The sequence below is a fragment of the Aquarana catesbeiana genome, linkage group LG04 (assembly GCF_042186555.1).
Source record: "Aquarana catesbeiana isolate 2022-GZ linkage group LG04, ASM4218655v1, whole genome shotgun sequence".
NCBI lineage: Eukaryota > Metazoa > Chordata > Amphibia > Anura > Ranidae > Aquarana > Aquarana catesbeiana.
Window position 1 is genome coordinate 520,844,518 of NC_133327.1, and position 23,816 is coordinate 520,868,333.

The window sequence follows — 23,816 nt, forward strand, 5'->3', positions numbered from 1 at the left end:
AGTGACGGAGTGACGGGTACACAGGAGATCGCGGCTCTATGTAATTCAGCGGCGCTCACTAATTCTCTTCCCTCGGAGACAGCAGGGATAATCCAACACTAGCGAGGCTGAAATGATGGGAAAGGCGAGGCTGCAGATGGGCACTACACAGGCTGCATCGTTGGTCAATTTATAGGCTGCAGATGGGTGCTGAACAGGCTGCATTGTTGGTCAATTTAATGGCTGCAGATGGGCACTGAGTAGGGTGCATTGATGAGCCGAGAACCTAATTTTGCTTCAAAGTTCTTTATTTAAAATGCAAGCTTTTTTCCTTAAACTTCCCTCCAAAAATTGGGTTGAGTGTTCTACGCCTGTGCGTGTTATACACCAATAAATACAGTACCTTTTTTCCTAAAAACTTGAAACAGGGAGAAGAATTAAAGTTTCAAATGCAAATGTCTTCATTTTTTCAGGACTGCTGCTCTATCACTGAGTGCGTATTAACTAAAACAAAAATCCCATCCATTTGGGTAAAACACATAAGACAATTCACAGTGGGCATTCACAACAAACCAGGGTGTGAACCCCAGCAACCATAAAAAAATCCAAATAAAAAGGTAAATGTATTGAATATAGATACAAACCTATGTATGTCTCAGAAGAATGCCAAAATTATTAGCTGGAAGTCTCTAAACAACTCTACTACAACAGTGATTTCACCTAAGGCAGCCAGAAAACCACCACCAATGACAAATAGTAATGCATGTCAAGCTAGTATAAGGTACTAGAACAAGTGAAAAAGGTGTGTATGCATATGCATACATTGCTGTTTTGTAAATTACTTGCTTTTCAAACACACACAATAGGCACTGGACAGTACTAGTACTTGCATACATAATTCAACTGATTAACCACTACAATTGTGGCCAACGGTTACAGATGTGTACTTTAGAATTGTATGAGAATGTTCAGGTGTGCGTTTAGGTCAATGATTAAAATATAGGGATGTCTGAAAGAGCCCTTATCGATCTCTTGAAATGAGAAGGTGCCCAGAGCATAAGATTATCTAGACAGGAAATGAGAAGGTGCCCAGAGCATAAGATTATCTAGACAGGGCAACCATCAATACGTATGCATTTTTAAATACAACTACACAATATTTGGATCCGAATTCTTTTTGTCTAAAAACACTAGTATAAATTAAGATATGCAGGTAAACATGGGGCATAGAAAACATACAAAGGTGGGTTTGCATCAGTAGAAGACAAACTTCAACAACTTTTATTATTTGGGCATATGTGAGTAAATTCAACCATACTGTGAAGATCAGAACATTAGACACAATCTTCCAAATCCAACACATTATACAGTGAGGGAAAAGAGTATTTGATCCCCTGCTAATTTTGTACATTGATTTTGTAAAGGTAGGTTTATTTTAAAAGTGAGAGACAGAACAATTAAACAAATACCCCAAAAAAACACATTTCAAAAAAGTTATAAATTGATTTGCATTTTAATGAGTGAAATACTTTACCCCTTTGCAAAACATGACTTAGTACTTGGTGGCAAAACGCTTGATGGCAATCACAGAGGCCAGACGTTTCTTATAGTTGGCCACCAGGTTTGCACACATCTCAGGAGGTATTTTGTCCCACTCCATTTTGCAGATCATCTCCAAGTCATTAAGGTTTCGAGGTGGACGTTTGGTAACTCGAACCCTCAGCTCCCTCCACATTTTCCATGGGATTAAAGTTCTGGAGACTGGCTGGGCCACTCCAGGACCTTAATGTTATTCTTCTTGAGCCACTCCTTTGTTGCCTTGGCTGTGTGTTTTGGGTCATTGTCATGCTGGAATACCCATCCACGACCCATTTTCAATGCCCTGGCTGAGGGAAGGAGGTTCTCACCCAAGATTTGAGGGTACACGGCGCTGTCCATTTGATGCAGTGAAGTTGTCCGGTCCCCTTAGCAGAAAACCCCCCTCAAAGCATATGGTGTGTGTTCTTGGGGTCTGGTATGGTGTTCTTGGGGTCATAGGCAGCATTCCTCCAAACACGCGATTTGAGTTGATGCTAAAGAGCTCGATTTTGGTCTCATCTGACCAGATCACTTTCACCCAGTTCTACTTTGAATCACTCAGATGTTCATTAGCAAACTTCAGGACGGGCCTGTACATGTGCTTTCTTGAGCAGGCGAACCTTGCGGGTGCTGCAGAATTTTAGTCCTTGACAGCGTAGTGTGATACCAACAGTTTTCTTGGGGACTATGGTCCCATCTGTCTTGAGATCATTGACAAGAATCTCCTGTGTAGTTCTGGGCCGATTCCTCACTGTTCTCATGATCATTAAAACTCCACGAGGTGAGATCTTGCATCGAGCCCTAGGCTAAGGGAATCTGATCATTATTTTGTGTTTCTACCACTTGCAACTAATCGCACCAAGCTGCTTGGTGATGGTCTTGTAGCTCATTCCAGCTTTATGTAGGTCTACAATCTTGTCCCTGACATACCTGGACAGCTTTTTGGTCTTGGCCATGGTAAAAAGATTGCAATCCGATTGATTGCTTCTGTGGACAGGTGTCTTTTACACAGGTAACAAGCTGAGATTAGGAGCACTCCCTTTAAGAGAGTGCTCCTAATCTCAGCTCGTTACCTGTATAAAAGACACCTAGGAGCCAGAAATCTTGCTGAGTGATGGGGGATCAAATACTTATTTCACTCAAATGTATAACTTTTTTGAAATGCGTTTGAATATTTTTGTTGTTATTCGCTCACTCTTAAAATAAACCTACCATTAAAATGATAGGCTGATCATTTGTCAGTGGGCAAACATATAAAATCAGAAGGGGATCAAATACTTTTTTCCCCCTCACTGTATATTACTACTGTCAGGCGAGTAAACACTTGCAAATCCATGGTCCTCACAATGCTCCTTGACTAATGTAATCTTAAGAGCCTTTTCACATGGGAGTGCTGTTCTTCTATTCATATGTCCGTTTTCCATGAAAAATGGACAGCAACTCTTTTTTATGGGCTTGCAGATGTAAACAAATAAATCTATTTACTGCTTACATCTGTATCCAGTCAGGTCCATTTTTATAAACAGAACAAGACTACAAACTTCTCCATTTAGACTGATCTGAGTGGTTTTTGGATATGGATGTAAATTGAAATGAACTGCAAACTGAAGTAAACTGAACTGAAAATAGACGTGCAAACTAATGTAAAGTGATGTTCAGTTACATATTCGGTTCAGTTTACATCCATTTTTCATGTGGGTTCAACTTTGAGTTTGGGAGAAAAAAAAAAAAAAGTTTAAAACCTAAAATACTTTAACTTTACAGAAAGAGATGTGAACCGATGACATCCAACTACGTCCGCAAAAACAGAATGTTTTCCATGTTTCCATTTTTTCCCTGCAACATAAATGTATTCAAATGTAAGCAGATGTAAACTGACATACATACCTTTACATCCACCGACTCAGACATGCATCTTAAAAACTGACAGATGGATGCAGACCGAATGCCCGTGTGAAAGGGCCCTAAACGAGGAATTGTTCAAATGTATTTTACACTATGAGGTGAAATGTACCCCAGATAGAAGGTCTGGACAATGCATCTGGAATGTGCATAAACAAGCAGACTTGGAGGTAAAAATTTACGCATGTGCATCTTGATTGTTGTTCAGGACCATAATCATCTGGTGGTGAGATCTTTTAACAGCACAGTAATACCTCGGATTGCAAGTAACGTGGTTAAAGCGGGATTCCGGCCAGCTAAAAAAAATTTTTAAAGTCAGCAGCTACAAATACTGTAAGTAGACTTACCTGTCCTGGGTGCCCGCAGTGTCCGCCGGCCAAGGCCGACCCGTCCCTCGCCTCCTGGCACCGCCATCCTAGGTTAGGGAAATAGGCAGTGGAGCCTTGCGACTTCACTGCCAGTTCCCTACTGTGTACGCGCGAGCGGCGCGGCGATCTGTGAATGGCCCCGTGGTTTTCTGCGAACACACACAGTTCCCAGAAGGCAACGGGGCCGCTCAGCTAGGAGCAGAACATGCCGCAGAATAGGAACAGGCAGATTAGGAAGACTGCTTAGCAACAAGGGTTCAGGTAAGTTTAAAAATGTTTTAATTTTTTTTAGGATTTTTGGTGAATTTTTTTTTTCCGGGTTGCCCTCCACTTAATGAGCGTTTCGCAATACGAGCTATTATTTCTTTTTAATCCTGACTCGGTTTGCGAGCGTTCTCTCGCAAAACGAGCAGGATTCAAGCCTCTGCGGTGTGCAGTACCACATTTGGCCAAAGGTCTGGAGGGGCGTTGGGGACATTCCGAGCCGCTTGGATGCACTCGGAAACACTCAGTTCCTGGGTGTTTCCGAGCCTCTCTGAGTGTTTCCAAAGGCATCCGAGTGTTTCCAAAGGCATCCGAGTGTTTCCAAAGGCATCCGAGTGTTTCCAAAGGCATCCGAGTGTTTCCAAAGGCATCCGAGTGTTTCCAAAGGCATCCGAGTGTTTCCAAAGGCATCCGAGTGTTTCCAAAGGCATCCGAGTGTTTCCAAAGGCATCCAAGCGGCTCTGAGCGGTTTCCGAGTATCTCCGGCACCCCCCCACCTCTGGCCACATACGGTACCGCATACCATACAAGTCACTGTGGAACGAATTATCTGAGTTTCCATTGACTTCTATAAGGAAATTTGCTTTTATATACGAGTGCTTTGGATTACAAGCATTCTTCCAGAACAAATTATGCTTGTAATCCAAGGTTCCACTGCAATCTTTTGTCTATATGTGACCTTAGCGAAAACCCAACATTTGTGCCTTTAGTTGAGATTGAGTTTTTTTGCACTCCCAGCTAAAAGCTAGATTACTACTGCTTCACAAAATGGTCTGCCAAGAAATAACTGTCCATCTAGTGCGTGAGTGAATCCAGCACGGGTTAAAAAGACTATCCCTAGAACTAAAATAGAAAAACTGCTGCAGGTCTCGAGTGCTTCAGAAACACTGTAGATGAGGCTGAATGCTGAGCTGGCCAGTAAGCCAGCCCATTATATTGACTGGAATGTTGGGAATGAGCTCTAAAAGCAAGCTCCAATATTATTCAACATGTCAGAGCTTTGCCTATGAGAAAGACCCAACATTTGATTGAAATGTTTTAGGTTTTTATAAAAAACTGCTGCATGTTAGCTTTGACAGGCACTCACCAAGAGTGCCCAACTATGCCCACCCTTTCCACCCAGCTCCTCCATTCATAAAGCCTAGCTTCTATGAATGAAAAAATGATCTAAGAATGGAGGCAGTGGACTTTTCAATCATCTGACCATCCTCCATACATTCTTTTTCATTCATAGAGGCTATAGTACAACCTTTATGAATGGAGGAGGTGGGTGCAAAGAATGGGCATAATTGGGCACCCTTGATGAGTGCTTATCACAGCTCCCTCAGCTCTACTGACCCCTGCTGCACTGGATGATTATGGTGGCAGGGATAGAGGGGCAGTACAAGAGGAACACCACACGGATAATAAGTAAGGTCTCTTTTGCTGTTTAACGGTGATAAAAATCTGCATTTAAAATCCAAAGAAAACAAATGTCAGCCAGATGTCAACTTGCTATTTCAGGACGTAAACACAGTTTTGGAATTTAATAATGCTAGCTAACCTAGCCGTTAAATCATTGTAGTGTTTAAGTGATAGTAACAAAAGATCAGCAGCATATAAAATAGACATTCAGTAAAGAATGTAGAAAACTTATGAGATATGCATGAAAATGTCCATGCCCTCATTACAGCAGATTTCAAACCATAAGGGTATGGAAAAGGTTGTGCTGTAAATCCCGCTTGGGTAAGGTTGCTACATAAATATGAATTGATAGCCAAGCTGATGAAAATGGGTTTAATTCCTAGTTCTATTAAAATAGCAGAACTATGAAAAAAAAACTAGCAAAGGACTACAAGATTCAAAGGGCATTTCCTTCTGTACAGTATTGTTAGAACATGCACCATTATGGGGACTCACAAGTCAATGCAGAAGGTGGTTAGGGTTTTTGCTGAACTCAAGAATGAAGTAAGCTGTCTAACAAAGTGGAAGCTTCAACTTTTACTTAAGAGAAGCTTTATGAAAAGTCAAATTGTCTACTATTTCTACACATCAGGTGTTCATTATTAGTTCATTATTAGAGCTACAAAAAAAAAAAAAAAAAAAACCCTATCAGTACAGTTGTTGATTTACATTAATCATAATGAACAAATTTAAGCCAATGTTATATGGCACAGAAAAAAAAAAAAAAAAAAAAACCCACACTAAATTTCAGTTTTAGGTAACACATAAAAAAAAAAATGTGATTAAGTTACCTTTTCAAGTAGAATTACTTATTTTCTTCGGCTTTAGGGCTCTGTTCACATCTAGGCGTTTTTCTGCTCTAAGCCTCAGCTCTAAAAACGCCCAACAAGACAAATCCCATTCATTTCAATGGCCCCTGTTCACATCTGAGCGCTTTGTCGCCTAAAGCAAAACACCCATCGCTCAAAAAAGTACATGCGTCTCTCTTTTTGGCAGATTACAGGCGTTTTATTGCTTTTACATTGGTGACCTTTTAACCTTGAAAACGCCTGTACAAAAACAATGCAAAACTCCTCAAAAACGCCTGAAAAAACACAGAAAAAAAATGACCAAAAAAACGCCTGTAAAATAGCAACACCTAGATGAGAACGGAGCCTAAATAGTTTGTTTCGGCCAAGCTGTCCTATATGACCTAATTTTGTCGCAGAACAATGAGGCCGCTGTGTCTGCTATAATATATCATAGTAGCATTAGCTCTATACAGTAAGAGGTGCTGTGTTCTTGCAGAAGTACCGGCAACTTCACATCTGCTGCCTGAATAAAATAGACTTGGGCAGAGTGCTTCTCTACAATTTAGGAGATCTTAAAGTTGAAATGGCGAGGTCATTTGCCTGCTTCTACAGCCCTACTTGCCTAATGCTACTACATTATATTACAGTGCACACACTGGCCGTACAGTTATGCAATAGAAGCAGTACGTTTGGCCTGCTGAATCAAACAAACTACAGTCAAATTTAAACATGGAATTCTACTTCAGGATGTACATACAGTAAATTTAAACAAAGCATACACATAGACATCCCAAGTACTTCAATATGATGCAATGTATGTAATGCTTTTGGAAAGATGATCATACAAATTTTGCCTGGGCATCTTTGCCAATGCACAACTAGACTGCAATGCTCTTTAAACAATGCATACTGAAAGCATAGCTTTAAAAAAAAAAAAAAATCCTTTTCCCGGGCATACAGAGCTCACTTTTTAATCCCTTAGGCATTTCAATTTTACATACAGGAATTAACAAGTAATATATAAAAACCTAGAACACTTATTATTTTAATTTGTATACCGGTAAAAATCAAGCTCCTGTGCTGGCCACAAAATTAAATGGGTTGCCTCCAGCAAATTCAAATAATAATGCTCGTTTTTCCAGGGGATGATTTACCAGAGAGTAATACTTACCTTAATCCATGATCCTACAGTCTTCCTCTGCAAGTGCTGGTAATAAAGACCAGTCCCCTAAAACCGCTCTACTGCTCCACTCACATGGCTTCCTCTCTGATCTTTACATTTAATGCATGGTGTCTGATGGTGGCAAGTGCCTGCCTACACTCTGACACTGGACAGAAGAGATCTGAGGCTGCGTCATCTTTTTGTCATTTGGAGCCCAACTACGTGCCCGTTAAAGAATGCCTTACCCAGGATTGCTCAAGTAATGTCCGAGTTCTGCTCCAGGCCCATCCTTATCCATCTGTTGCCTTCTGTTTAAAAAGTTCTTCATGATAGCTAAATCAGGCAGAAAGCCCTGAAGATCTCTTTCTGAGTGTAGTGACTTCAGTAGCAAGTCTGCCTTATTGCTCTGGGCAACCACTCCTGCCTACCATAGAATCACAGGAATTGTAGTTTCCCTGCAGACTCTGCACTGTCAGGTAGTGCTGAAACCGGTGTTTAGAAATGCCCGTTTTGCCGCATTTGCATGATACTTTTCTGGTCCAAAAAATAGGGTTCCTTTAAAAACACTTATAAACGCAAACACGGCTAAACGCGGTACCGGTGTTTAGCGTCTGAAACGTGGAAAACTTTTGTGTCTGAACCCATTTTGCTTCTGGAAAAACTAGGTTAAACTCAACTGCCTAAAAACGCCACAAAACGAGACTGTGTACATGGACACATAGGATAACATTAAATGAGTTCAGGGGCAGTTGAAAAAAAAGTGTTCAACTGCCTCTGAACGTGCGTTTAACAGCGTCTCGTGTGCATGAGGCCTTAAAGTTTGTAAGAAGAGTATTCATTCTCCTCCGACTTGTCCTCTGAGGCTGCATGAACCCTGACCCTCTGTCTGGACAGTGCTGACTGGCCCTGTGCTGATAACATGCTGGTTAGTGGGCATGGAGGGGGAGAGAGGGAGTGGACTGTCATTTACCACTGTGTATATGCCCACATCTGTGACTCTATAGTCACATGGGCTGCTCAGATGTAATAGGGAGGAAATGCTCAGCATAGAAACTCACTGAAAACATGGCATGTGCAGGTCTGCCAGCACTGCTCTGCAAAATCCCCAACTGATTTGGGATGTGATCAAAAATGGTATGATTATTAACAGCATGCAATACACCATTTATTGTTTTTTTTTCTGATGTGGGTTTAGGGACACTTTAAGGTAATTATTTCTCTGTTAGTCTCCTCTAGACAAAACGAGCATTATATTTTGCATAGGCTAAACACTGACAGGGAAAGAAACACTTCTAAAATTACTGTCAAGGTAAGCCACATACTGTAAATCTAAAAACTCATTTTACCTCTATAAATGTTTCTCATGCCCTCAGTAGGTAAACTGTATATAATTTTAGAATGATTCCAAGCTTGATATAATTGTGTAGCAAATCTAATTGTTAAAATGTATTACTAATTTGGTGGACACAAACATGTTTTTGGGTGCAGAAAATATTCTAAAATCACAATGAAAACAATTCACACTGCAAAAAAAAAATAAAAAATTGTCACAAAGTGTTGAAAGTCTGAGCTGCCAATTAGTACTTTGTTAAAAATGTGGTGTAACTGCTCTTCCGATAAGGGACAGTCAAAAACCTCAACAATGCAGAAGACTACCCATGCAATTAATTTTAAAATGTATTTTAAACAAGTTACATAGGTGAAAATCATCAGATTTTAAGAGTGGGGAATAAAAACAAATGGCATGGCAGCACACATACAAAAATTTAAGATTTTATACTACAACATGTCAAAAGTTTCTTTTTGCACTAAAAAGACACAGAAAAACTAGGTAACACAGCACACCAGTAACCAATACTATATTCTGAATGAGCAAAGAGATAGTGTGAATCATTACCAACTTGGCTGGAGTTAGCAATGTGCTTGTCTAACAAGTGACAGAGCTCAAATGCCCGTTAAAAGGTGAACAGCAGGTAAAAAGAGGAGGAGCAGCAAAGTAAAAGAGTAAGTGGTTGAGGAAAACATTGAAAGAAAACAACGAAAAGTAGCTTTGGAGGGAAGGTAGGATATGAAAGAGGTGGGATTGATGATTTGGAAGTGCAATGTTTTCCACTTACTCTTCACCCCTTTTTTCCCCTTGCGCTCCTTTTTGTACTGTTCCTTGAGTTTGGTTATTACTCCCTGATCGACATTCCAGGATTCCGGTATGGGACACTGGTCTTCCTTTTCTAAACAGTGAAAGAAATCAAACACATTCCTCTTCAATACAGTGGACTTCACCTGATCAGTTGTCTGAAGGAGAACCTGCCCTGAAGATACCACCCAGATACTAAAGGACTAAGGCATTACGAAGTTATACTGCTTATGTGACCATTTTGTCAACTACAAGCAGAAAGGTACTCAGCGTATTAATCACATTTTTGCTATAATTTATGAAAAACAGATGAATATACCAGTCTAAAAAACTATTTGACTGGAAATGGTACCTATACATATAAAACAAAGTGATCTTTTTTGTTTGTTAAATACGCTCCAATGCTATGCATATTGTTAGGTAACATTTCGGAAAACCAATCACCGCCTTCAAGCAAACTGTTCAAATAATATCAAGGTCACTGTATAGCCACTTACAGTAGAATTAAATAATTTTTTATGAAGTTTCCAATATAGCTTTATGTAATTGATTTTACGCTCAGGTCCCTTGATCACAGGCACATCTTCCTGTCCAGAACTGCAGATACTGCTGCAGTTGGATGCATATTTTCATGTGTTTAAAGCCCATCATAGTCTCCATTGTAAACACAGGCAGTGCAGCGTGTGGTGACCAGTTCAGTGGACAATACATCTGCATCTCTCTAGAGAAAACCGCTACTTATACACATGTCAACATGCATGCTGTTGCCATGACAGCACCGGTTGGGAAGACGCATCTGAGTGCAAGGTGCCTATTTTTAATTGTTTTGATTAGCATCAAAAATACTGTTATGGTAAGGAGATTAAAACTACAACACATAAAACTGCAGACCTTAAAAAAAATAAATAAATAAAAAAAACAAAAACAAAAGAAATACCAGTTTTACACAAGGGTTCACATTCCTTTAAGTGCAGATGGAACAAACTCCACACAAGAAAACATTCGGACACTAACAACGCTGCAAACAAGTATTTCCACATTCCAACAATATCTTACTCTAGAGTTATAAACTATTACAAGCTTCAAAGGGCACCTGGGAAAAAGTATTACATATTAGCCAGCATAAAAGTACAATTTAAGGTGGTTGTAAAGGCTGAAGTTTTTTTTTTTTTTTACCTCCATGCATTCTATGCATGAAGGCAAAAAAACCTTCAGTGTGCTGCCCCCCCCCCCCCCCATACTCACCTGAGCCCCCTCCATTCAGTGATGTTCACTGGAGCCTCGGCTGTCCCGGGTCTCTCTCTTCTCATTGACAGAGACACAGCATTGGCTCCCACTGCTGTCAATCACGGCCAGTGAGCCAATGAGGAGAGAGCGGGGGCGGGGTCGAGACGTGTCTCTGTAGGTCTTATGAACACACAGCGGGGTTTGGGAGCAAGCACGCCCTAGTGGCCCCATAGCAAGCTGCTTGCTATTAGGGGCACTGGTCAAGGGGGGGGGGCCAAGAGCGCTGGCAGGGACCAGAGAATAGGAGGATCGGGGCTGCTCTGAGCAAAACCATTGCACAGAGGAGGTAAGTATAACATGTTTGTTATTTTTTTGAAAAAACAAACTTTTATCATCACTTTCAGGGCCGGTTGCCACTGGTGTGATGTTCGACATCAGATGCGAGTGCAAATCACATGCGATCTCTGTGTGCAATGCGATTTCAGCCATATAGATAGTATGGTTGAATTTGCAACGCATTCAGACCAAACGCACACAGGACCTTTTTTGAAACGCATTGGGTGGTCACACCCATGCGATCCGATTCCTGTCCGAATTCGCACTGTGATATGCAAACTGATTTGGGGGTGTCATTAACTTTTAACTGACACTCCCAATAGTTTACATAGGGCAGTGTGAACTGCTGCCGGGAGACATGCGATGCGGAAACCCGCAGTGGATTAGCAGGGTTCCCTCATCGCTTCAGTGTGAACCAAGCCTAAAACTACAAAGTACACTAAAACAAGCACAAAGTGAATAATGCCAAGTACGATTTTGCTTGGAAGGAAGTAAAAAATGTGCAATTTCTAGATGATAAAAAAACATGCACAGAAGAAACCGGGCTTTAGATTTATGACAATTGTTAGCTCATTTTATTGTACAATTGGATAATCTAGTTATAAATTTCTTCTGTAGCAAAAGCTTAAAGAGGAGATAAACTTACCTTTTCTTCAATGGTCCCCATCTTTTACCAGCATCATCTTCTAGGTGCCAATCTTCAGCCGGCTTCATTGGCCAGTCATCCAAGCACACACAGACCATGCCAGTGATGTAAGCTGAGGAGAATGCTGCGACTAGACAGGTAGGTGGTGTATTTTCTTGCAGAAAAGTCATTGTATGTCTCTACTGCAATAAAGAGCCTGCCTACTTTTTTAGTGTGGGAAAGGATTAGGACACCTGTCAGGCCTTACCACTGTTGCAGGGACAAACTTTTCACCAGACAGGAAGTGAAGGAAACCAACAAAAGCAAACTCTGCACAAAAAAAAGAAGGTTTTGCCTATAGACACACTGTATTTTTATACAAAAGTTAAGTCCAAATTAAGGGCTATTGTGAAAAATGTCTCCTCTGCAAAAAAAAAATACACCTGCCTATTTGCAGTCTTTAGCAGGTAAATTAAACTGCACATGTAGCAGTTTACATGACTAGCACAGTCGCTGTGTGCCGGGATGACTGATTTCTGCACAGGAGTTATGTCACCGCGTGTTGGCCAATGAAGATGACCAAAGACCAAAACCCAGAAGGAGCCAGGCAGAAGATGTTGGCGAGGGACCACGGACTTCGGACTGTTAGAGAGCAGGTAAGTATAGCGAGTTTAGTTCTGCTTTAATGAAAGTTAAAGTGGACCTAGGTAACAGTCAGTGCCTTTGTCTCTCACAGAAATCCGCCTTCAGCTAAAGGTCGAAGCAGTGCCTGGTGAGAAACACGTATGCATTTCTAAATTTTCTTCATACATTTTCCAATCACCAAATCAAAAATCAATCTCTTGCAGCATGGATTTTATCAGTTATACCTTACTTCTTTATCACAGCCTTAGAAACTTTGTTCACCCAATTTAACCCCTTCACGCTGACGTAACGCAAATATACGGCCTTCGGCTTCAAGGGGTTATACAGTGGTGATGCCTGCAGCTGCGGCCTGCCAGAGCGAGATGCCCGCTCGCTCTGTTAACTGACGGCATTCCCATACGTTGCTTACACTGGCAGGGGAACTCTTCTGGCGGCCAGATCTCAAAGACTCACAGAGCGGTACTAATTTGAACATGGCATGTCACATGACCAGAAGCGTGTCACAACCGAAGTGTCTGCAGACAGTGCGCAACAAGGAGTGGAATTAGCAGAGGCTGTGCAAGATTAGGGGCTGTATAGAGGAAAAGAGGACAGGCTGTGCAGCTTTATAGGGTGCACTGACAGAAGAGAAGGATAGACTGTGCTAAGTTCTTACACAAGGAGCACTGGCTGAGAAGATCATTTATTAGGAAAAAAAAAAAAACACACTGAATAAGACTGGCCAACTTATTTAGTGGGCAACAATTTTGGTCTGAATGTAGGTGAAGATTATAAGAGCTCAGTGTTTTGTATGAACTCTACTTGTGAAAGGGGTTTAGGTATCTAAAGCAATTTTTGGAGATGTCCAAGCAGCTCTGCGATTAGAGCTCACGCCTGTACTGGAGATGCAACCAAACATTGTGCCAGTCAGAGGCAACCTAAAAATGAACAAAAAATACGAAAAGTGTCAAGAGAAGAGGGATACGAAGCCCACAATGTTTTCACTGGAGACAGAATGGAGCCCGTATCTACCAGTGTTTGAACATCTCTTTCTTTGGGAATTTCACACATGCTCCCTGGTGTTGCAGGCGCCCTTTCCATGACAGTGAGTGTGGAGCAGCTGGTTGAAACGGCTTTGTTTCCATTTACACACCCCTCCCTCTCAAAGACGGAAACCGTTTTCCATCAATTTTTGTTTTTTTTTTTATTTTCAGTTTGCACTGTCTCCCTACCATGCCACAGCTGCCACACAGCTGAAGGCGCCTTTCACGCGGGCTGTCCGATCAGGTTCGTCTGTCAGTTTTTAGGCGGACCTGATCAGACCCTCCAGTCTCCTCTTTGGAGCGGTGGATGTCAGCGGACACATGTCCGCTGACATCCGTCGCCATCCGATCCTGTCCGCCACAAACAGATAAACGGTAGTCCTATTTTTCGGATCAGATGGATTCAGACAGGCGGTCCATTTCCATCTGATTGCCCCATAAAGGAGAGCGTGATTTTTCTGTGTTCGCTCTGCATAGTGGAGAGGACACAGACCTGTCATCTGCCTGTTCAGTGGGGATCAGTGGAGATATCCCCAATGAGCAAGCAGATCCTGCTTAGCGGACATGCCCGTGTGAATGTGGCCTAAAGTCATAAAAACCGTCAATTGCGATACACGTTACATATCGCCGCTCACAAACTGGGTCCTAGCGTTTTTAGCTCGCTCCTAGATTCAAAACAAATTTGTCAAGCCCTGTCTTATAGACCCCAGATCCCTCTATAAAGAGTACCTGTCGCTGCCTGTTACTGCCACAAGGGATGTTTGCAAAAAAAAAAAAAAAAAAAAAAAAAAAAGAGTACCCATTTTTTTACTTTGTTGAGTACTGCTGCAGACACCATGATTGTTTACGATTATACAGACTTTTGCAAGTATATTGATCACATTCCAAATTCAGTGGCAGCCTGGCATACTGTTGTACCCCAGGATTTGATATGGTCAACACCTAATATCAACTAGATTGGTTAAAGCGTTTGTTAACCCCAAACCCCCCCCACTCCCACAGATTCTGTTTAAAGCATGTTACACAGCACAGTGCTTGTGCTGTGTAATTTGGCACCCTGTAACACCTGTAATACCTGGCTGATCATGCCTGGCTATACTCTCCCCCGGTAAACTGACCACGGTGTATGATGGCTGATGAGCCCCGACACCGCGGTCCATTTACATGATTCCGACATCCGCAGCCTACTCTTCTGTGTCTGTCTCCTCTCCCCCTCCGCGTGTCAGCGACCACCTCCCCGCTCCTGCTGCTCTCATATTTCATTAAAAAAAAAAAAAAAAAAAAATCACATCTGCGCTGTAATATACCAAAAAATGTCACTGACTTTGTTATGTAAAAAAATATGCTCATCTGTATCTATAACAGCGCAGCACCCTGGAACTCAGCTGATGCAGGAATGTATGAGCCTTTAAGGCTGGGTTCACACCATCGCTGCATGTGGCTCACAGTGTCCCCGTTCACCGTTTCAGGTCCGATTTCAGCCCGAATTTTTGGCTGAATTCGGACCTGAAATGGACCAAAAACATGCACAGGGCTCCTGTGCAAATTCACACCGGAGCCGCAGGGGAGATATGTGAACCGGCTCCATAATTATACAGGATTTATATAGCGCCATCAGTTTAAGCAGTGCTTTACAATAAAAAGGGAGACAATACAGTTAAAGTACAATAAAATACAAGAGTATTAGGAGGGCCCTGCTCAGAAGAGCTTACAATATAATAGGGTGGGGCAGGTGGTATAAAAGTTTGTAACTGTGGGGAATGAGCTGATCGAAGTGGTAAAAGATTATTAGGAGGCTTGATAGGCTTCCCTGAAGAGATGAGTTTTTGGGGATTGCCTGAAGGTAGCAAGAGTAGGAGATAGCCGGACAGGTTGAGGTAGGGAGTTCCAGAGGATGGGAGAGGCTCTGGAGAAATCCTGGAGAAGAACATAGGAGGAGGAGATGAGGAGCTTGAGTAGGAGGTCTTGGGAGGAGCGGAGGACGATGGTTTGGGTGATATTTGGAGACAAGATTGGTGACATAGCTTGGGGCAAAGTTGTGAATGGCTTTGAATGTTGTGGTTAATACTTTGAATTTAATTCGCTGGGAGATTGAGAGCCAGTGCAGGGATTGGAGGAGAGGGTTGGCAGACACCGAATGGTTGGTAAGGTGGATAAGCTTGGCAGCAGCATTCATGATAGACTGAAGAGGGGATAGGCTATGGAGAGGCAGGCCAATGAGAAGGAAGTTGCAAAAGTCAAGGCGAGAGAAAACAAGGGAGTGAATGAAGAGCTTGGTGGTTTCATTTGTTAAAAAGGAGCACATTTTAGAGATGTTACTGAGGTGAATTCTACAAACTTTTGACAACAATTGTGTTTGAGGCTGAAAGGACAGGTCAGAGTCCAGGATTACACCTAGTACCCTGGCATGAGGGGAGGGACTGATGGTTGCATTGTTGATTTTGATGGAAAAGTCAAGGGGGGGGAATATTATTAGCTCTGTTTTAGAGATTTTGTTTAAGGGAGTGGTGTGACATCCATGCTGATATGTCAGTTAGTAATGCGAGAGAAAACTGTGAGGTGAGGAGTAAACAGATAGATTTGGGTGTCCTCGGCATATAAATGGTATCGGAAGCCGTGGGCGGTTATCAAATGACCAAGGGAGGAGGTGTAGATAGAGAAGAGAAGGGGTCCAAGAAGAGACCCTTGGGGGACCCCCACTGAAAGGGGCAATGGAGAGGAGGAGACAGTTGTAGGCAACACTGAAGGAGCGCTGTGATAAGTAGGAGGAGGACCAGGATAGAGCAGAATCTTGGAGGCCAATGGAACGGAGTTTATTGACCAAGGGAACAGAGTTTATTGACAAGGAGTGGGTGGTCAACAGTATCAAAGGCTGCAGAAAGGTCTAGTAGGAGTATGGAGCAGTGGCTGTTTGTTTTAGCAGTTAGAAAATCGTTAGTGAGTTTTAGTAAGACAATTTTCGTGGAGTGCTGCGAGCGAAAGCCAGACTGTAAGGGGTCAAGATTATTTTCACGGACGTAGGAGGAAGGAGCTAAGACGCTTGTAGACCAAGCGTTCTAGAAGTTTAGAGGTGAATGGGAGCAATGAGATGGTTCTAAAGTTGTTCAGGTTGGTGGGGTCCAGGGAGGGCTTTTTAAGTAAAGGAGTGATCGGCGTATGTTTTAGAGGGGAGGGGAAGGTGCCAGTAGAGAGGGAGAGATTAAAGATGTGAGTGAGGGAGCATAGGATAGAAGAAGAGTGTGACCGTAGTAGTTGTGAGGGAACAGGATCCAAGGGACAATTGGTTAGGTGGGCATCTGAGAAAAGTTTTGTAACCTCTTCAGAAGTAGTCAGTTCAAAAGAGAAGAGTGTTGACTGTGCTGATAGGCAAGGTATGTTGGGTGGGGAAGATGTATGCACAGTGGAGGTGTCCTCAGGTATTGCATCAATCTCGTCTTTAAAGTGACTGCCAATCTCTTGGGCAGTGTGTGAGATAGTGGGTAGAAGGGGTGGGGTACGAAGAAGAGAGTTAAAGGTTGAGAAAACCTGACGGGGACTTGATGACAAGGTATTAATAAGAGACAAAGTAGGCTTGCTTGGCAGCATAGAGGCAGGAATTGTATTTTAGAAGGGTATATTTATATAGGGTGAAGTCCTGCAGGCATTTGGTTTTACGCCACAGTCGTTCAGGAGCACGGCAATTTCTCTTGAGATTTCTAGTGTTGTCAGTTTGCCAGGGTTGTAAGAGTCAAGGCCTGATTCTGCATGTAGTTAGAGGAGCAAGTGCATCCAGTGATAATGAGAGTGAACTGTTGTAGACAGAGGTGGCCAGGTCAGAGATTATGTCATATAGGTGGTCAGTAGCATACCATAGAGAGACGGTCAAAATCTCCTGCTATTGCGAATTGGATGTGGGCAAACCAGATCCAATTTGCAAAAGTGTGAACCCAGCCTAAAAATTGCATTTATAAAGAATATGGAACACAAGGAGAAAAATAAACAGCCTTACCCCACTCAGTGCCATCACCCGCACTTCTTGATTCTCCTCCATCAGTATCATCTGATACCAAAAAGTCAAACTCCTTTAATGCCTCTTCTGTGTCCCGGTCTTCGTTGGGATCAGGCATAACTCTTCTCCTTACAATCTACAAAAAATATGCAATAATTGCACTATATTAAAAAGAACATTAATATGTCAAATATGACGCAAAAATATGTATATACTTTTATCAATGTTGGTTAAGGTCTTAAAACATACTTCTATATAGAGTTTGTAATTCTATGTAAAAGAGAGCAGCAAATTTTCCTACATATACATACTGTGCTTTATGCATTACATCACACTGATTGTACTTAACAGCTCCTTTATTTAATGAAAAAACATGCTCAGACAGAAGGAAAATAAAAAAATATATATATATGCAACTTATTCAGCAACTGACTTTACCTCACAACTTCCGCTGCCTCGAAAACTGGAGCTTTACAGACTACAGAAAAATCCCAATAAAGTTTGCTACCAGTCTGAGGGCACCAGATAACGCTTTCATTTCAAAAGGTATTTTGCAAAGAAAATTCTTACACGTTTGTGTGTACAAGAACATTGGTTCATTTGTTCTCCCTTTTGTGCCTTTAAAGTATAACTAAAGACCTTTTTTTAGTTTTGGAATTCCCGATTTGGATCACCCGATTCGCATTTGAGGTGGGATATTACATGTAGATTAATGGAGGCTTTACTTCCCTCCTATGCTAAGACACGGGCTGGAGGGGAAATCCATCCACACCATGTTATTTCCACAAAATAATAAAGATCTAATTTTAAATATAGATTTGTATGACAATTTAAAACCGTTTATTGATATTTATTTTTATTCCATATACCAAAGGGTTTTTTTTTTGGGGGGGGGGGGGGGGGGGGTTATTTTGAACATGTGACCAGCAGTAGCGGACTAGAAGCTCCTCCTGCTTATGTTTCCCTGCAGACAGGCCGGGTAAGAGCTGGGTCATGTGACAGCTGTATATCATTTGGGAAAAAGGTAATTAGATGTTTAAATTAAATTACAATGCCATCATCCATATGCTGAAATAGAAGGGACAATATAAATTAAACTGTATGCCTTTAGTATTACTTTAAACTGAGAAGGTAAGTGGAGGAAGGTAAGCACCGCTTGATAGAAAATGTATTATCATTGTTTTACATTTTATCAATTTACAATGCTTTTCAGCTTGCCATTTTGACTGGATACAGAAAATACAAAATCTATATTTGGTATTTTAAAATGAAAGTGGCCGATATAATTAATGCTTTTTTACACCCTGTTCAGGTTTACATGCTTGAAGTTAGGGTAGCTCACCGTTGCAGCATCAATCACAGTCTTGTCTCTGCCATCATTTTCTTCATCATCCTCTTCATCGCTAAACTCAGCTGCAGCATTTTCCAGAAATTTAAAGGTCTCGAGAACAGAAGCAGAGTCTGTCATATCTGGTTTCCTATTTTCAGATGAAAACAAAAAAGTCTAATTGGCAATGTTTACAATAGCTTTCATCTGAGTCATTAAAAAAAAAATCGAAAATTGATACTGAAATCATAACTTTACCAAAAAAAAAAAAAAAAAAGAAACCAGAGGCTGACAATGTTACTAATGTATTCCTAAACAAATCAAATCATTATTCAGTTTTTTAAAACAAGTGTGCGTGGTGTACTGTAGAGTGAAAATAGCTAACCTTGGCAATAGATCCGGTGAGGGAGGGAACACAAAGCATTATTGCTTAGGAAGGATTGATTTACATGTATATTTATGAAGGACAACATTCTACCACATTAAAACTTCTTGCGATTTTTATGTGACTGTGAAAAGTAGATGCCAATCAAATGAACCTTTAATTATGGTTTGTCAAGTCCTCTTCAGTCTCCTACCTAGCTAGGCTCGATTCCCACCTTCATCTCAGCAACTGCAATCACTTAAATAAAAGATCATAAGGAAAATGAATCCAAGGAGCTTGGACTAGAGATGTATTGACAATATTAGGAGAATACTGAAGAGGAATAAGAGGCGCCTAGCTAGGATAGCCTAACAAAATGTGCAGGGCAAAAAAAAAAAAACAATGAAGAATTAAAGAAAGCATTCCACCTAACCAAGTTCATTTATGTTGATGCTGCTCACCCAATCATATATTTTGTTACTCCTATATACTAGAAAACAGATTCACAACTGTGATAAAATGGTTGGTATTGTGACACAACCTGAACAAAAATACCAAACAGATTATTTGCTGCAATCCTAAGTATTTGCACCATTAAAATGCAATTAACCTAATCTACTAGTACTATAATCTACTTCAACTTGTACGAGGCAAAAAGCTTTCTAAGCAAATTTGAGCAGAAACATGGATCTTGAACAAGTCTATCACTTACAATGTACAGGTTCAACAACCTTTTCATGACCAGCATTTTGGTAGCTTAGTTGCCCAGACCAAGTTTAACAAGTTTAACAGTATTGGCATGTGTCAGGTAACTGGACAGCAACTTTGTTACTATAATTTTTGCATTTGAAGATATAAAATTGGTTTTGCTGTCAAAAAGGTGCAGGCTGATGTGTGAATGAGAGTAGTGTCTGGTAAACAACAATGCCCCAAAGCCATATTAAGTACTATCTTTGGTAAAATAAAGTTAAACAGACAGCACAGTTCCTTTATCATAAAGTACCTATAAAGGACTGACAGGGGTTTTTTTGTTAGCTTTGGGAAGGTTAGAACTTCTGTCACATTTTACAGCCATCAGTGGCTCCATTAGAGGGATCCCTTCACTACCTGCCTAAATAAAAGTTTTTTCTCCAGGACAAAAAGTGAAGTAAATGTTTAGATAAATATGGGAATGCTAGAACCGCTATAAACCTTTTTTGTTGTCAGTTTCCCTGCTGCAGATGTTTTGAAATTTATGTCTGCTACAAGAAAGTGAGGGAAATCTCTCTAACAGAGATATCTAGCAGGATCTAACCTTTCCTCATACTGTAAATAAAACAAAAAAAAATAATAATAATAATGATAATTAGGGTATAGATACTTGCCATGTCATAGTCTTGCAAGGGGCATATTTGTAAAGCAATACATATGACATTCAATAAATATTCACTGCAGGTGAATCTTCCTTGTGCATGGGTTTTAAATGGCAAAAAAGTACCTGTGAATATCACATTCTCTGCTTTATAAATATGGCTTTTATCTACTCTTTTTCTAGTAAAGAGTTACAGCCATCTTTACTGCAGAATAAATCAGCTGGAAAAAAGTTTAGTATTCTAGTCTAGTTTGCACCCTTATGAATATTGTAGAGCATTGACAGTTTAGTTTCAAATTGAATAAACATGGTTTTTATGTTTTTTTTTCTCTCTTTAAACATTTTTGTGATCATCTCAGCGCACCGGAGAATCATGAGATAAAAAGTTAACTGGATTCAGATCAGTGCATAATAAAACAAAAAGGTGCAACAAAAATGGATTTATGATTTCTAGTCTCTTAATTTTTGCCACAACAGTTTCTCTCCCTAACTTGCTGATGTAGTTAGTTTGATTAAAATAGAAGTAGTATATCTGAAAGTGAACTATAACTTACCCTATGATGAGAGGATTGGGAAGCTCAGTCTCTGTGCCATTGACCATTGAGTCTTGATTTGTATCTGTAAGTCTGTCTGAAGAATCAGCAGAAAGGCCTAACAAAGCACGAACCCGCTTTGATTTCACTTCCAATATGGTGTCTGTGTAGCCGACCTCTTGCAAATACCTACAGAGAAGCAAGGCTTATATTATTAATAATCTATATAGATTTCCATTGTAAAAGATCACAATTGTGCCAAACCTTCCAGCAGCACTTTAAATGTACACAACGATGAGACATAGTGCAGCACTGTATTGGGCTAATAAATCATCTGCTATCAGCTACAAGGGTTGTCTGTACCAGCCTCTACAGTCACTGGACAAAGGAAAGTAGTAACTGGTACAATTCTTTATTCACTGGATGATGGGCAAAGGAGAGGGGAAAAAAAAAACAAAAAAAAAACAAACAATGACAGGAATACACTTGGACATATACAAAAATGATGGTAGCAAAGATTAGATGAACAAAAACCAAAAGAGAAAAAACGGAAAAAAAAAAAAACCCACAAAATTAACTTTTCAGGTCAGTCAAATATAGAAACTACTTACTGCCTTAGTAACTGTCGACTCTGTTTCCATATGAACTGGCTGTTCTGTGGTGGTGGTTGGACGTCAGCCTCATTTGTTTCATCTAACAAGAAAAGAACATGAATTCTGAACGTCTGATTTCAAAGTCCTAAGACCTGTCAACAACTAGTACTGTATCTGTTTTTGTTTCTCATCTGAACAGTTGAGAGCATAAGAGCATAGATAAATAAAAAACGAAATAAGAGCATCTTTACAATAAAAGGCAGGAAAACCCCAATAAACTCAGCCTATTAGAAGGTATTAAAATCTATTTTTCCAGATGAACCGAATGGAATCCACAGACAGACACAAAAGTTCTGCCTTTTATTCCTTTCATGTAGGATGCAAAGTGCAGAAAATCTTGGCTGCTGACTGTGCACATCATTTCATAAACTCATAGATGAGGGTGACAGGCATTTAAATAAAAACTGGGGGTGGGGGTGGGGGTGGGGGGGGGGGGGAGCACATGATACTGTGGATCTCTGACCCTCTTACCCAAAAGTGCTCCTATGATGGGGCCATAAAGATCTGTGTCAATGGGCTTTGGGCTGGTGTCGAAAGGCTAATGCTTGTTTTCAGGTGCATTCTTTTTGCATTTAAGATGGGCTGGAGAGACTTCTGAGCTCATTTACTATTCACTGACAAGTGCATTTTACTACCTCCCAGGCTGCAGTTACTGCCTCCTCCAAATTCTCTTTTTGCTGCTGTGGTCCAGCATTCTATTAGAGGCTACATTCGTTCCCCATGGTCCCCACTCTATGTAGGAATGTGGCCAGTGCACACGACTGCACTGCATGTTCAAACAGATGTGAGGAGGGAAAAGGAGAGTTTTGGAAGCTTACTGAAGACATTCCAAAAGAGAAGAAATGACACAGTAAGAAACAATTTAGTGAAAAATAGATTATAAGTAGTGGATGTGTATGAATTTATTTTGGAAAATAAGGATGTTATTTAGTGTTACTTTAAAATAGGTCTAATTTAACAAAACTGTTGATGGTGATAAGTAATAAAAGAATCACAACAGATTAGAAACCGTCAAATCAGTGTTCTTTTTGTGCAGGTAACTGTACAACAGCACTCTGTATTCAAGACAGATTACTTGGAGCATCAGGACTTTTAGGAAATGGTATGAAACAATCTAGCTTTCTAATGCCCCGTACACACGATCGGACATTGATCGGACAGTCCGACAACAAAATCCATGGATTTTTTCCGACGGATGTTGGCTCAAACTTGTCTTGCATACACACGGTCACACAAAGTTGTTGGAAAATCTGATCATTCTGAATGCGGTGACGTAAAACACGTACGTCGGGACTATAAATGGGGCAGTAGCCAATAGCTTTCGCCTCTTAATTTATTCTGAGCATGTGTGGCACTTTGTGCGTTGGATTGGTGTACACACGATCGGAATTTCCAACAACGGATTTTGTTGTCGGAAAATTTTATATCCTGCTCTCAAACTTTATGTTTCGGAAATTCCTATGGAAAATGTGTGATGGAGCCTGCACACGGTCGGAATTTCCGACAACAAGGTCCTATCACACATTTTCCATCGGAAAATCCGACCGTGTGTACAGGGCATAAGGCCTCTTTCAAACAGGCACATCCAAGTGTACATCTGTGTAAGGTCCCTTTCATACATATGAATCGTTCATTCGTTTGTCATCCATCCGTTGACAGATTAAAAAACGGATATCAATGTAAGTCTACGTAAAAACAGACAATGAATGCTCATCTATTTTCATCCGCTTCCGTCAACATCCTTTTTTTTTGAACGGATGAAAGCCCTATTTTTCATCCGTCAAAAAAACAGATTGGACGAAAAACGGATGTAAACTGACAAATGGTCAGTTTTTCGTTTGTTTTTGCATTGGTTGTTAGGGACAACATAATAGCGCTGGGAAGGAGCAGTCATTCGGTCCCGCCACTAAAGGGGCAGGGTCACCGGGTGATGTCACTGGGTGACTCTGTCCCTTTGTTTAATTTATTGATGGAACTGAATGACAGCTCCTTCCCGGCGCCATTAAGTATAGAAGAAAAAGAGCCGACAATTAAGCTGACAATGACAGTCACCGTTCGCAAGTGAGGGAGCCTTGTCTGTACATCTCTTCTCCTGTCCTTCAACCTCTCTCCCCCTCAAAAATG

The 23,816-nt window shown here is 40.9% G+C and overlaps 1 protein-coding gene across 2 annotated transcripts in view; it reads right to left on the reverse strand.

The window, feature by feature from the left end:
- The window catches only part of STRN (striatin), a 181,829-nt gene that overhangs the window by 74,875 nt on the left and 83,138 nt on the right, over positions 1-23,816 (reverse strand). For both annotated transcript variants that reach the window (XM_073627787.1, XM_073627788.1), the window contains exons 4-8: positions 21,651-21,732; positions 21,061-21,228; positions 18,807-18,942; positions 17,465-17,600; positions 9,605-9,715 (exon numbers count right to left, since the gene is read on the reverse strand). In XM_073627787.1, the coding sequence (XP_073483888.1) occupies positions 9,605-9,715; positions 17,465-17,600; positions 18,807-18,942; positions 21,061-21,228; positions 21,651-21,732 (633 nt within the window). The remainder of the gene's footprint in view (positions 1-9,604; positions 9,716-17,464; positions 17,601-18,806; positions 18,943-21,060; positions 21,229-21,650; positions 21,733-23,816) is intronic.